At 43.3% G+C, this 13463-nt stretch overlaps 7 protein-coding genes across 7 annotated transcripts; 5 read left to right on the top strand and 2 right to left on the bottom strand.

Annotated features, from left to right (window-relative positions):
- The first annotated feature begins 501 nt into the window (after positions 1–501).
- K450DRAFT_259053 (uncharacterized protein) lies at positions 502–2077 on the top strand. Its single transcript, XM_051591944.1, has 4 exons — positions 502–656; positions 789–1141; positions 1217–1547; positions 1616–2077. Exons 1-4 carry the CDS (start codon positions 611–613, stop codon positions 1993–1995), a joined length of 1110 nt encoding a protein of 369 aa, XP_051441036.1. The 5' UTR covers positions 502–610; the 3' UTR covers positions 1996–2077.
- A 422-nt stretch (positions 2078–2499) lies between these two features.
- K450DRAFT_259050 (uncharacterized protein) lies at positions 2500–4053 on the top strand. The gene is made up of 4 exons (XM_051591943.1): positions 2500–2617; positions 2696–3013; positions 3079–3388; positions 3480–4053. The coding sequence occupies exons 1-4, from the start codon at positions 2536–2538 to the stop codon at positions 3937–3939; spliced, it is 1170 nt and encodes a 389-aa protein (XP_051441035.1). The 5' UTR covers positions 2500–2535; the 3' UTR covers positions 3940–4053.
- Positions 4054–4059: 6 nt separating this feature from the next.
- K450DRAFT_259046 (uncharacterized protein) lies at positions 4060–5933 on the bottom strand. Its single transcript, XM_051591942.1, has 6 exons — positions 5806–5933; positions 5595–5725; positions 5385–5513; positions 5060–5281; positions 4855–4959; positions 4060–4774 (listed from the first exon to the last, which is right to left on the bottom strand). The coding sequence occupies exons 1-6, from the start codon at positions 5891–5893 to the stop codon at positions 4181–4183; spliced, it is 1269 nt and encodes a 422-aa protein (XP_051441034.1). The 5' UTR covers positions 5894–5933; the 3' UTR covers positions 4060–4180.
- Positions 5934–6144: 211 nt separating this feature from the next.
- On the top strand, positions 6145–7995 carry K450DRAFT_259036 (uncharacterized protein). The gene is made up of 8 exons (XM_051591941.1): positions 6145–6440; positions 6522–6591; positions 6664–6738; positions 6825–6915; positions 6989–7040; positions 7106–7209; positions 7281–7413; positions 7485–7995. The coding sequence occupies exons 1-8, from the start codon at positions 6205–6207 to the stop codon at positions 7600–7602; spliced, it is 879 nt and encodes a 292-aa protein (XP_051441033.1). The 5' UTR covers positions 6145–6204; the 3' UTR covers positions 7603–7995.
- Positions 7688–8327, top strand: K450DRAFT_259029 (uncharacterized protein). Its single transcript, XM_051591940.1, has 2 exons — positions 7688–7947; positions 8013–8327. Exons 1-2 carry the CDS (start codon positions 7818–7820, stop codon positions 8303–8305), a joined length of 423 nt encoding a protein of 140 aa, XP_051441032.1. The 5' UTR covers positions 7688–7817; the 3' UTR covers positions 8306–8327.
- Positions 8328–9090: 763 nt separating this feature from the next.
- On the top strand, positions 9091–11986 carry K450DRAFT_283868 (uncharacterized protein). Its single transcript, XM_051593492.1, has 7 exons — positions 9091–9537; positions 9607–9766; positions 9828–10212; positions 10281–10679; positions 10746–10964; positions 11029–11452; positions 11528–11986. The coding sequence occupies exons 1-7, from the start codon at positions 9125–9127 to the stop codon at positions 11607–11609; spliced, it is 2082 nt and encodes a 693-aa protein (XP_051441031.1). The 5' UTR covers positions 9091–9124; the 3' UTR covers positions 11610–11986.
- On the bottom strand, positions 11509–13351 carry K450DRAFT_259018 (uncharacterized protein). Its single transcript, XM_051591939.1, has 6 exons — positions 12969–13351; positions 12778–12910; positions 12374–12706; positions 12043–12290; positions 11914–11973; positions 11509–11853 (listed from the first exon to the last, which is right to left on the bottom strand). Exons 1-6 carry the CDS (start codon positions 13341–13343, stop codon positions 11764–11766), a joined length of 1239 nt encoding a protein of 412 aa, XP_051441030.1. The 5' UTR covers positions 13344–13351; the 3' UTR covers positions 11509–11763.
- Between the last annotated feature and the right edge of the window lie 112 nt (positions 13352–13463).

The following is a 13463-nucleotide window of genomic DNA, read 5'->3' as shown; positions in this document are numbered from 1 at the left end:
AAAAAAGATGAAAAAAGGCACAAGTGTCAATCAAGTCACGTGCACAATCTTCTTATGCACAAAATGTGCTTTTCAAAGTTGATGTTCTCATTATACAGAAAACTATGAAAGCAAATAGGCAAATGAAAGATCAAAAAAATTCAAATGCTGCAAGAATTTCTTCTTAATGTGCAATAAGCTGGAATGAGTGAACAAAAGTCTTTCCTTCTCAATTGCAGCTCTGCATAGTTTATATCTTCGAATTGACGCAATATGAAGAGTTTGTGCAATATGAGATTTCCCTTAATTCACCGAATGCTGAAAAGATTCGTGGGCGGCGCAACTAGTGGAAAAGTCACAACCCCATCCCCATCATTTCAAAAATTCAAGGACCACTTTACAGCTACGAGATATGATTGGCTGCTGCTTTAGGGAATGACGTTATGATGACAATGTTAAATCCCAGCTACCACGACTTCATCGCACATAACGATTACTTTGAACCTGGAGCGAAACGATATCGTTCTTTTTGTTATCGTTATTATTTTTCTGCTTTTTTAATTTCATTATCATTTACTCTAACTCAAGCTTCAACTGATCCGAACTGGAACAATCGTCGACCCGAACCGCCATGTCGTCAACTTCGCTACTTCAAGTAACTGGAAGTGAAAGTCAAGGTAAAGTATTTAGTAACAAACGTTTCTTTCATAAATGCATCACTTCTTGGAAACTAGTCCTATATAAGGGACATTACAAGGAGGAAGTACCTCCTGCTTTTATTTCTTGCTAACGCTCTATGTAAACTGTAGATGGAATTATATCTACACCCACTCGATTTCTTATGGAGTGTGGAGAATGGAACTTTACGCCATCACTTAGTACCTTTGCCAACGAGATGAACCCCTTTGATTACATTGGAGTTCAAAAGGCAAAAGAAAATAATTCAACATCGAAGCAAAATTCCCCACCTACTCCACCGACTTCAAAGGAATACCTACCGGCCAAAACCATCAACACTGACAACGACGAAAAGAAATCAGATACCCCACTCACCCCTCCTCAACAGAAAGCCAATCAGCGCAGGTCGCAAGATACCAATCGAGTAGGTGTATCGTCAAATTCGTCATTGAATTCTGAAAGTTCTGCGACCTCTGGTGAACAAGCAACAGGGATGAAGGCGCTTACGAAAGCAGTTGAGATTGAAAGCCAACAATTGAAGAAGCAGCGGCAATTACAGCAAAAACAATCGACCAAACAACCGCAGCCAGCACCCACTACTGTCACCAAAACACGAGCACAACGCTCTCAGCCACATCAATTTTCGTTCCATTCATATCAGCCATCGAAGCCAGCACAGCATACGTCCATGCCTGCTTCAAGTAACAATTCTACTCTGATCATTAAACAAGAAAATGGTCAACCAAATACAAAATCTCGACGTAATAAAGATAAATCTGGTTTATCTGATATCTCAGACTTCAACATGGACCGAAAGCGTCATAGCTCTGATGATGGTGAAGAAGCCGTTGAGAGACGACAACGGTTCCTTGAACGAAACCGTGTAGCAGGTAAGCATATACTCTTTCAATGACAGCTAAATTTTGTCACAAAACTTAACATATTCTCTGAATGCTAGCATCCAAATGCAGACAAAAGAAAAAAGCTTGGATCACTGAACTTGAGGAAAGATCAGATAAGGTCATAGAAGACAACAAGAAGCTATACAGTATGGTCAATCAACTGAAGGAAGAAGCCATGTTTTTAAAAAATCAACTTTTAGCTCACGGAAATTGCGATTGCGATGTCGTCAAACAATATTTAAAGCAAAGTGCTCAGTTTCCCTCTGGTTCCAATATCACTGCTCAACCACCAACACAGGAGCAGCAAATGTTACCCCCACCACTGCCAGCACCTAAGCAAAAGTCCAAAGCTTCGTACGATGACGACTACTTTGCCCCCGCACATTCAACCCCCACTCCTTCGTTACCACCGTTGCGAGGAACCTTGCCTTCATAAGTCTATCCACACTGTATTTCTGTAAACATTTTTTTTTCGTTGTCAAAAGAGTAAAACCAAAGTATTGAAATCAAAGCACAGCTAAGTTAATATATCGTATTTGAATTTCTATTATTGCTGCAGTCCTGGAGAGATATATGATTTATATGATCTATAGTGCTTGCTATGTGGTTGATTTGTGACTGTACTGAAATAAAAGCTTCCTCATGAATCGGCTTTGCTCTGACCATGGCGGCAATGGCAAACAACGAAAGCAGGAATTATTTGCTGAGAATGAGTCGAACGTAATGCAAGAGTTGTGAAGCGTCGGAAGATCTCTCATTATATGCCTTCATAGATTCACAGCATATTTAACCAAAGATATAGAAGATATGAATTGAATAGCAGCAACCCAACTGCTATTGAATACAGTCGCTTTTTTCATTGGCTTCCGCTATGCAAGGCAATAAAGCCTTTTATCACGAGACCATTTAAAATTGCATGCGGTGACAAGCGGTTTGTTTCTTCCGTTCTTTCTTTCGCTCTATCTTCCCTCACAGCATGGACTTTGTATATTCAGAAATCTGTCTTTCCCATAATCCCCCATTTGAAGTTAGTTCAGGGCGCTGGCAACCACATAGTGGTATGTTTTGTATATCGCGTTGATGGGTTCAACCTGCCCTGATAAAGTACCTGATATCGGCTTCTCTTCCAATTGTAGAATCCCCAGCGCGTCTTGTATCAATCCACGCTGCGCTTATCAAGGAACCAAACGTTTTCAATTTGATCCCACACCGAGACTTTAGCCTAGCTCCTATTTTACGGGTCCATAGTCCTGAATTTGTTGCCTATCTCCAAACTGCTTATGAAGAATGGGTGTCCGCCGGTCGTACACCGATTGGCGTATTGCCCGACAGTTTCCCACACCCTGCTCTAGTCGAACACCTACCCAGCCAGACATGGAGGGCGTCGATCAACAGCTCCATAGAAGCCAAAGTGTCAACCTATGCTTTTGATTTGGGGACCATGATTGTGGATGGTATGTGCCATATCTTATGGATTTCAATTCTGAGTTACCTGTAGGTTGATATTAGTCATGAATAGGCACTTGGAGAGCTGCCATTACTTCTGCAAATGTCGCCTTGACTGCTGCATATCGTTTATTGGAACTAGAGCAAAGTGGTGGTAACGAGCCTGTTGCAACTTATGCGCTCTGCCGACCGCCGGGACATCACGCTTGCAAAGCAGCATCTGGCGGCTTCTGTTACCTTAACAATGCCGCCATTGCTGCACAGTTTTTCAACGACCATGATCTACAATCTGCAAAGAAGTTGTTGGAAGGCGAAGAGCAAACCATTACCGGTGGTTTGGAAGTCAAGAAAAAGGTTTTGATAGTGGATGTTGATTACCACCAGTAAGTCGTAAATTGCCAAGCTTAAATTGGAGGCGACGCGGCAAGTTACCACTATGTACTAATCATATACTTAACCCTGTCCATGATGTAGTGGAAATGGGACACAAAGCATGTTCTACGATACCGATAATGTCTTCTATGTCTCACTACACGCTTATCCAGATTATCCTTACTTCACTGGATCCGCTCAAGAAGTTGGCGTTGGTAAAGGTGAAGGCTACAATATCAACATTCCTATCGATGCAGCCAACACTACGCACGAAGAATACTTGGAAAAACTTAAGGCGGTTCTGGAAAGCGATGCTGTCGTACAGTATAAAGCCGACGTGGTGGTTGTATCCCTTGGATTTGACACTTGGTGTGAAGATCCAGTTGGCGGAGTCATTCATTTCTCGGACGCCAACGCATACACACAGATGGGCAAGGTATTGGCAACAGCGAAAGGCACCAGTGGTAGACCGACATTATTCGTTCAAGAAGGCGGGTACACTGTACCCAAACTGGGCGATTTTACAGTCAATGTCTTAAAAGGATTCCTCGGACAGAATTAGGATATAATTTAGACAGGCAGGATGATTTTGTTCTACTGATCTACAGCAGGAGTAATTTCGTTATGTTTTAGTTCTTTTTGTACCACAAAACAAAAGATGTACTAATAGAAAAGGAGGAGGAAATATACAATTAATCATTCAAAACTGTATCCATATCGAAACTGTATCCTAACTAGCATTTTTTTAGAGTGTATGGTCAGAGTGGGGGATGTTCCTTTTCTTCATATATCAATTGCTGCACTTATTTGGTGACGTTGTGGATGGCCTCAGCAAGGTACTTGACGTTGTGGGAAGAGATACCAGCGATGGAGATACGACCGTCACGGGTAAGGTAGACGTGCCAGTCATCACGGAGCTTGTCAACTTGCTCAGGCTTCAAACCAGTGTAACAGAACATACCGATTTGGTCGGTGATGTGGCTCCAGTGGACCTTGGAACCAAAGTCGTTTTCAAGGTGGTTTCTCAACTTGTGTCTCATGTCAATGATACGATCAGCCATGGTCTTGACTTCACCGAGCCATTCCTGCTTCAATTCAGGAGTGTTCAAAACAGTGCTGACGAGACGAGCACCGTTGATGGGAGGGTTGGAGTACATGGGGCGAATCAAAATCTTGACTTGAGAGTCGACACGAGCCTTCTCCTCAGCGTCACCGCAGACAACAGAGAAAGCACCAACACGTTCACCATAGAGACCCATGTTCTTGGCGAAGGATTGAGAGAGGACAACGGGGTGGTTGCCATCAACGAACTTGCGAAGGGCATAAGCGTCGCGAGTGCAGTCACCAGAGGCGAAACCTTGGTAAGCCATGTCGAAGAAAGAGAAGTGCTCACGTTCCTATTTGTGGCGCGACCTGGTTAGAACACTTACACATTCATGAATTCACCATTGGCCCAACTTCGGGATCTCGGTCTTACCTTGACGACTTGAGCAATCTCATCCCATTGCTCTTGAGTAGGGTCAACACCAGTGGGGTTATGGGCACAAGCGTGGAGCAAAACAACTGAGTTCTTGGGAGCATTCTAGAGAAAACCAGAACCAAATCATAACAAATAACATGGAAAGAGGGTCAGATTCTATACTTATCTAATCCTTCAAACATATTTGCGTAAATTAACAAACCTTGAGATCATCAATCATACCGCCGAAGTCCAATCCATTGGTAGACTTGTCAAAGTAACGGTACTTCTCGACCTGCATACCAGAGTCACCGAAAATCGGGATGTGGTTACCCCAGGTAGGATTGGGAAGGAAGATCTTCTTGGCATGGGGATACCACTTGCTCAAGAAAGCAGCACCAATACGAAGTGCTCCAGTTCCAGAGATGGATTGGGTGATAGCCAACTAGAATGCCGATGAGTCACGGATATTGAATTTTAGTGTTAGAATTTCTGTGTCCACACGCTGCATAGTCATCAAAATATACTAAATAAATAAAAAAACCTACGCGATTCTCCTTGATGGGAGCGCTGTCTTCACCATAAGCGAGCTCACCGGCAGCCTTGGTGAAATCGGGCAAACCAGTAATGCCAGCATATTCCTTGTCAAGACCCTTCTCGAGGATAATTTTATCGGCCTAATGAACAAGCGGGTTTAAATGGGGTAATAAGTATTTTTCCGGCCACACAGAAAGTCAAAATCTACTTTGTGTATCTACCTTGCGAACGGAACTCAAAACAAAAGGCTTGCCATTATCATCACGGTAGGCACCAACACCCAAGTTCATCTTGCGAGGATCATTATCCTTCTTGAAAGCATCAGTGACACCGAGAATGGCATCGGGAGGGCCTGTTTTTGGGACAGCGTGTCAGTACACGATTGTTCGGGGCCTGGGCAAGTCAAATAAAAAAGAAAACAGCGAATGATACCTTGAGGAACTGCAGACCATGTAGAAAGGAAAGAGCGAGAGCTTGCTACAGAGATGGCTGTGCGAGAACGAGCAGCAACAGAAAGCATGTTGAGTAAAGTGAAGGAAGAGGGAAGAGGAAGGGAAAACGAGAAACGAAGGTTTTGATATTGCAGCCTGGCTGGCTGAATGTGGGGAGTTTAAAACGCTTGTGGGGGTTGTGCCTTAAAACTTATGCCACAATATCAGCCAATAGCAGCCGGTCATGATAATCTGATATATAAATTGCATCCAATCAAAACATGGCCCGCTTACTACCGTTCCGAGCGTTGCATGTGATCTACTACATGTTGTTAGAAGGGCTGTATTTCTACCAGCCAAATCATCGCGTCCAGCTTTCCCACGATTATCTGCCTTCACCATGTTCAAATCCATTCGTCTACTTCGTCCTGTAACGCGCATTCAGCCCATCTTCAACTCGAGATGGCTCAATACCTCGGCTGTATCGGCCGAAAAAGACGTTTACTTGGAAATGCTCGATGGCTCTTCTAAAGGCATTGCTGTTCTTAACCTCAACCGTCCCAAAGCCAAAAATGCTATCTCGGTCAAGTTTCTACAAGAGTTCAGGGAAGCACTTAAAGAAGCTAGATTTTCTAGGTATGCGGATGATACCGTTTGAGCTGAATTATAATTTTACGTCTGATTCATTGATTTGGTCAATGATCTTTATTATGTTAGTGAGGTACCTCGAGTGTTGATCCTGAATAGCTTGGTGGATGGAGTATTCTGCGCCGGCGCAGACTTGAAGGTAAAAGGGCGGTTCACTGATGTGTGAGAAGGCTACATAGCGAATTAGTTGTTCAATATTTCATATTTATAGGAACGTGCGGGGATGTCGCCACCACAGGTCACCGAATTCCTATATAATTTGAGACAGGCGTATAGAGAACTGGAGGTGAGTATGGGTCCAATTGGTCGATTGAAAAAAGTTTCAATTTCTAGAGCCTCTTAGTTGACTAAATTGCATTGAATCGAAACTAGACTTTGCCCATCCCAACCATAGCTGTGATCGACGGAGCTGCTTTAGGCGGAGGTTTAGAAATGGCATTGTCATGCGATTTAAGAGTTGCTGGTACGGAGTGAGAAATAGTGTATCACGAATATAGCAAGAATTATGCGTGTCTAACCTAGTGATCACACCATAGGCGCCAAGGCAAAGATTGGATTACCAGAGACTAGATTAGCTATCATTCCGGGGTATGTACACTTTATAGGAATTTTTTTATTCACAGCAGAATACTGATGTTGCAGCTACTTTATAGTGCAGGCGGTACCCAGCGCCTTCCTCGTTTGATTGGTTCAGCCAAAGCGAAAGAGTTGATCTTTACCAGTGCGACCCTTACTGCTCAAGGCGCCTTTGAATGCGGTAATTGAAACCTGCCATACCACCATAGAATAGATTATTGGTTCGCATGCTCAACGAGATCCACTCCGTAGGTATTGTAAATTACGCAACAGAAGAAAGTTCTTACCCAAAAGCATTGTCACTGGCTGAGAGCATGCTTCCTCAGGGTCCTATTGCTATGCGCATGGCCAAGATGGCCATTGACAAAGGTCTTCAAGCAGACATGTAAGTAGACGAAAAAAAAGAACAATATTGAACGTGAGTAGATGAACTCATCGATTGTCGTGCGCATGCAGTGATACTGGCCTAGAAATTGAACAAGCCTATTATGCTCAAGTCATACCTACTGAGGATAGAATGGAAGGTTTGATGGCATTCCGCGAAAAACGTGCGCCAGTTTACAAAGGAAAATAGACCCAAAAAATTGTTATTTAATAAAATATCAAAGGCGTTCACCTTTATTGATGCTCCCCTTCTGGCCAAATTTGAAGTATGTTGCTGTATGAATAGACATTGCACAGGTTTCAAGATTGCCACTGTTAATTTCCAATCGACCGGACTGCTATTTGTGGAAGCCAGCCACCTCTTCAAATTCCCTCTCCGAAGCCAGACACCACCTGCTGCATTGTATGAACAAGGACGAGGGCGATTCGTCAACTTCCAACCACTTGCCCCCAATTGAACAGCAAAAAGTCTCCTCCTCATCAAACTTACGAAAGCATAGAATGAGCGATACCCACTGGGACGTGAATGGTGATGGTAAGCGGGAATTTCCCACTTTGCAACGCAACTACCGCTAGCGGAAAGCTGACTAGTAACTTTAGAGGGATTTGACGATCCTATGATTGAGGATGCTGGATTCACGGACCAGGAAGGAGACTGGTCACGACGAGGATCTCAAATAGTGCTCGATGATGATCATGAAGACGAAGACCGCATGACTATACAGAACGAAAAACTCGTACACAAAGGCTTTTTTAATGGTATGGATTGCTCTGCTAAATTTCTCCCCAATTATGGTCCAGTGCCATTCGTCATCAAACCTTCAGTTTCCACTTATTCTATGAGCTCACACCAACTCTCCTTTCTTGCACTTAGATTTTCAGGACGATTTTGATGATAAAGATATTGCATAAGGCGCGATAAGCACCAACGAGATGTTACATCCTTACATTTGAAAAGTGTCTATAATACAAATAATACAAAAATACTTCGTCTGCTGTTAGTGGTGAAGGTAAATATTGTTTTGATGTAGTCCAACCTCATATCAAACGCAAATGATATCTGGTTTGGAAGATTTTGTTAATACTTGGTTTTTCGGGTCTCAGGTGGGTTTTGGCAAATGACAAATGATTGGTGCAGCTGACGATGCCTCAAATTATATAAAATGATTTGATGTTCATGAAACAGGCTTTTTTTTTTTTTAATTATCTGTACCTGATAACCCTCCATGTATAATCTATCAACCACTATTACTAGACCATTGTGCAGACAAGTACGATATGCCAGTGTTTTGGCTACCATACCACGACCCACCCCGGTGCACTGGACACCGCCGGTAGTTACTCCGTCACATGAACCAATCACTATACCATCCAACAATGCATTTCATCCCGATGTCATTCCTGACAAGGCAAAAGCCAGAATAAACTTGCAGCAAATCAGTAACATGCTGGATATTGCGCAACGGTTGGTAGATCAACTTCAATCATTAGAACAGCCCCAGCAGGCCAATCTGCTGGAGGAAGTGGAAAAGATCGTCAAGGAACAGAAGAAGCTAGTCAAGTTACTAGGTATCTCCAAAGTGATAACGAATTAGACTAATATTTTATGTTAAAGTAGATGCTTTAGAATTGTACAATAAACTTTTTTAATGATACCACAGTCGCAAAAATGATAGTCGTCCTTTTTTTTCTGCAACCGCACAACTCAGACAATGACGATTCCAAGCCGTGGGCATCCACGACCGACGTCGAGCGTAGCCAATCAAGGCGACAATGCCTCTACGTCGAATTCCTCACCCCGCGCGGCAAGAGGTACATCCAGCGCCATGCCGACAAAGCCGTCATCCGGTGTTAGAGATTTCATGGCTCAGCAAAGGGCCAAAATAAAGGCACAGCAGGACCAAGACAAGTTGAAGGCTTCCAAAAGACCACCCAAGGTTCCAATGCCATTTAAAGAAGCCCCAAGCTATAGCTGGGATGACACGTTAGACCGTGGAGAAGCCTTTGGTCACACTCCACCACGCACAAGCAAAATCGAAACAATGATCAAGCAAGCCAAGTCAAGCGGTAAACTAAATATTTCAAACCGAAATCTGGATGAGATTCCCGACGCGGTGTGGAATATGTAGGTGTTAATGTGAAACGGTGTGAAATCCACGATCAACAAACTTATGGGCTCTATGTATCGGAACAGGTATCATGTTGATCCAAACGCTATCACAATCGACCTGAGTGGCGGTAGTGACGCTTGGTCTGATCTGGAAGAGTTGACTCGCTTTATAGCTGCTGACAACCAGCTTAGTACCATCAGTGAGAGAATAGGTGAAGAATTTCTTGCCCTTCGCCATGTGGATGTAAGTTATTGTCGCAATTCTGTTGTTGTCATCCTAGATCAATATTCTAATCCCATGATAGCTCCATAACAATCGGCTGACAAGTCTACCGAATACATTTGGAAATCTGAAAAACATTACATACGTCAACCTTTCCGCTAATGGATTCGAAGCGATTCCTGTTCAGCTCTACAGTCTCGAAAAGCTGAAAGAGCTTAATTTGGCAGGAAACAAGATCCAATCCTTCGATCCCAATATAGCCAATTGGACGTCATTGGACACATTAAACGTAAACGATAATCTCCTGACGCGCTTACCGCAAGAGATGGAAAGTCTAGTTTCCTTACGTCGCTTACTTGCCAATGGTAACAAACTTTCTGACCTCCCTAATGGGATGCTGTCAACGTTCGGCGATAGACTAGAAGACTTGGAGTTGGCAAATAATAGTCTTCAGAAATTGATCATAAGTAAGTTATATCATATTTTCAAGTATGCGGTATGACTTTATGAATGGGAGACTAACAAGAAGAGCCAGATGGAAAGCTACACCTTAAAAGAATTGACCTTCATCACAATAAGCTTCAAGTGCTTTCATTCGGCGCTGATGCATCTCTGAAGGATCTGTATGAGCTTTTGTTGAGCCGTAATCGTCTAAACCAGCTAGATAATGTAGAGATGGCGGCTGTCAATCTGTCTATCATTGATATATCGAGTAATGTGTTTGAAGATATACCCAGTTCGATACTCCAATTGCAGAGTCTGAAGCGTTTGGATTTCAGTAGCAATCAATTGAAATCCTTACCCGTTGGTCTTGGAGCCATGCCAAACTTGCAGGTCATCAGCTGGGAAGGAAACCCGCTGCGGTCTCCACCAAGGAACATGTCAGGATCAATGGATGTTTTAAAATCATTGCGTGACAGTTTGAAAAGCGGAGGTATGGGCGACAATGGCTTCATATTTTTCATGACTTTAAGGTTGGAAAGCTAACTATATGAAACAGGCGACTCTGTGCTGGAGACCAACACTAAATTGCGAAATATGCAACTTGGTGATTCACATGCTGACGCAAGTCCTATTATACCATCCAAAAATTCGACACTAGCAGCAGATCCCCAAAATGTTAAGAACAAGACTTTGGATTTGACAAAGCAGCAATTGCAAGAGTTTTCAACTGAAATGGCTGAAAGCGTTGACTTTGCTGTTGCTCACATCCGATTTGGTAAGAAGAGGTTTCCTTCCTGCTCACCATGCAGACTTCAAATATACTCACACCATGACTGTAGATCAAAATTTGTTGAGCGAGTTTCCTTCATCGTTGACACATTTCTCCTCAACATTGGTTACTCTGTCGTTGCATCGCAATAAGTTGACCAAGTTCGAGCTTAACTTTCAGCTTCCAGCGCTGAAAGAGCTGAATCTCAGCAACAACCAAATTCAAATCTTCACGATTACACAGGAAAACCTTGCACCACTGCTAACAAATCTCAACTTAAGTTGCAACCGGTTGAAGGAAGTCCCGGCTCGTCTCACTGAATACCTTCCTGGTCTTACCAACCTCAGTGTCAACACAAACAAAATTACAACCATCGACCCAGACAGTTTTCCTGGAATCCGAGTCCTTGATCTTGGGAATAATGACATTTCACAAGTGCCTCCGCTACTAGGTAGAGTAACAAGCATCAAGGAACTGAATTTGGACGGAAACTGGTAAGTTTGACTCTGGTGTTGAGCCTTTGCGATGACCACTCTTCGGTGCTAACTATGGACTTGAATTTCTCTTAGCTTCCGTGTGCCTCGACGTGCTACTCTTGTAGCTGGTACGGAGTCGATTATGGAATTTCTACGAAATCGAATTGTGGAATAGTGTATGCGTTTGCATATACATGCTGTCACAGCTTGAAGAGTTGACAGAGATATATACCACTTTTATTTACTTGAATAAATCATGCTTCCTAAGACATCTGATGAACCACTGAAACTCAATTGTCTGTTTTTGTTGCATTGTGGTTAATACATGGTTATTGCAAATCGGCCGAAATCTTCTTGCCAAATCGTTGGATGTCATGGGTCAGTAGCTGTGGCTCTTCCAAAGCAGCAAAGTGCCCTCCCTAGATGATCTCTCGTTTAGTACCGTACTGCATGTGAGAAAAAGCACTTCATCTACTCACGCTAGGATGTTCTTCATATTGGACCAAGTTGACCTGTGAATCAACCCACTCTCTAGGCATCTAGTAAGATAGCAAAGTTCTGTACTTAGCCATTAGTATTCTGTGTACCTCATCATTCAACTGACATACCTTGGACACCTCATCTGGGAACGAAGAAACAGCAGTTGGAATTGTCACTTTGGTGGAAAAAGCTCTGTCCATGTTTGGCTCAACAAGTCGTTCGTAATAGAGTCGCATTGATGAGGAAATACTGTTTGTCAACCAGTAGATGGTGACCTGAGTCAAAAATTCTTTGACATCGATGGTGGGTGGTAACACTGACGACTCCTTGTCGCCAGTATGAGTAGTCCAGTTATGATATTTTTCCAATAACCAAGCTGCAGAGGTAGTTGATCTTATTCGTTTATGCTATGCACTGTGTGATGTTCTGTGTAAAAGTTTATGATACTCAATAACTTACCTAATAGGCCAACAGGGCTGTCACTCAAACCATAGGAGAGACTATAAGGTTTCGTCCCTTGGATAGCACGGTAACCTGAGTCACGATCGCGGTCGATATCCGCAAATGAGCGGCCGAGCACTCTGAGTTTGTCTTTTCCGTAAATCGCATCGCCACCAAGAAGCATACAGGCCAAAAACTTTGCCACTCGCACTGGCTGCGTTACGATGTTGCTAAGAGTGGGTATGGGAGGCATGACCAACATAAAATTTGTATGATAAGCTTTGCAGTTGGCAGTATAATTGGTAGCAATATGCATTCCAAGGACGGCACCCCAGTCCGTTCCATGAACAACTATACATGATATGAGTACATGCAGCTCTACCCAATATTTACAACAACAATCTCATCTTCGCAGAACGTACCGTACTTGCTGTACCCCAACTCCAGCATCAACTTATGCAACGTCTCCGCACATTTTGCAACTCCCCATCCAGGTGTAGGCGTAGGATCCGAGAATCCATATCCGGGCAAGCTAGGAACCACGACATGATATGCCTGTAATGTGTTAATGACAGTATCGCCATCCACCTTGCAATGGCTAGTAAATAGTTACCTGTGCACCTTCAGCACCATCTCTGAGCGGGTCAATGACTTTGTGGTATTCATAGAACGTTGAAGGCCACCCGTGTAGAAGCATAATGGGAATAGCTCCAGGCTGTTGTGAAGTTTCATTCACACAGTGGATCCGAACGCCATCAATGTTTACCTTGAGGTGGTGCCAGCGGGCCATCTCCTTCCTTGACTCTTCCCAATCAAATTCGTTGCGCCATGCATTTACCATAGGTTCAACGGCCCATCTTGGAGCACCATACGTCCACCCGACATTTTTTTCGAATTCATGCGGATAGATGATATCGCTGAGCTTTTCATCCAGCTTCTGTCGCTGTTCGGGCGTGAAGCTCGGTATTTCAAAAGTTTCAATAGTCATTGTTTGGTGAACAAACAGACAGTCAATCTCACCCACAGTATTTATATGTTTTTCCTCGGCTGTGATCTTTCCTTTTGCAGGGTTCGTGGCCGGGTACACAATGCCTTTTTTTTTTGCATC

Source organism: Umbelopsis ramanniana (assembly GCF_025399195.1).
Source record: "Umbelopsis ramanniana AG unplaced genomic scaffold K450scaffold_73, whole genome shotgun sequence".
Taxonomy (NCBI): domain Eukaryota; kingdom Fungi; phylum Mucoromycota; class Umbelopsidomycetes; order Umbelopsidales; family Umbelopsidaceae; genus Umbelopsis; species Umbelopsis ramanniana.
This window is presented reverse-complemented; position numbering and strand designations above follow the sequence as displayed.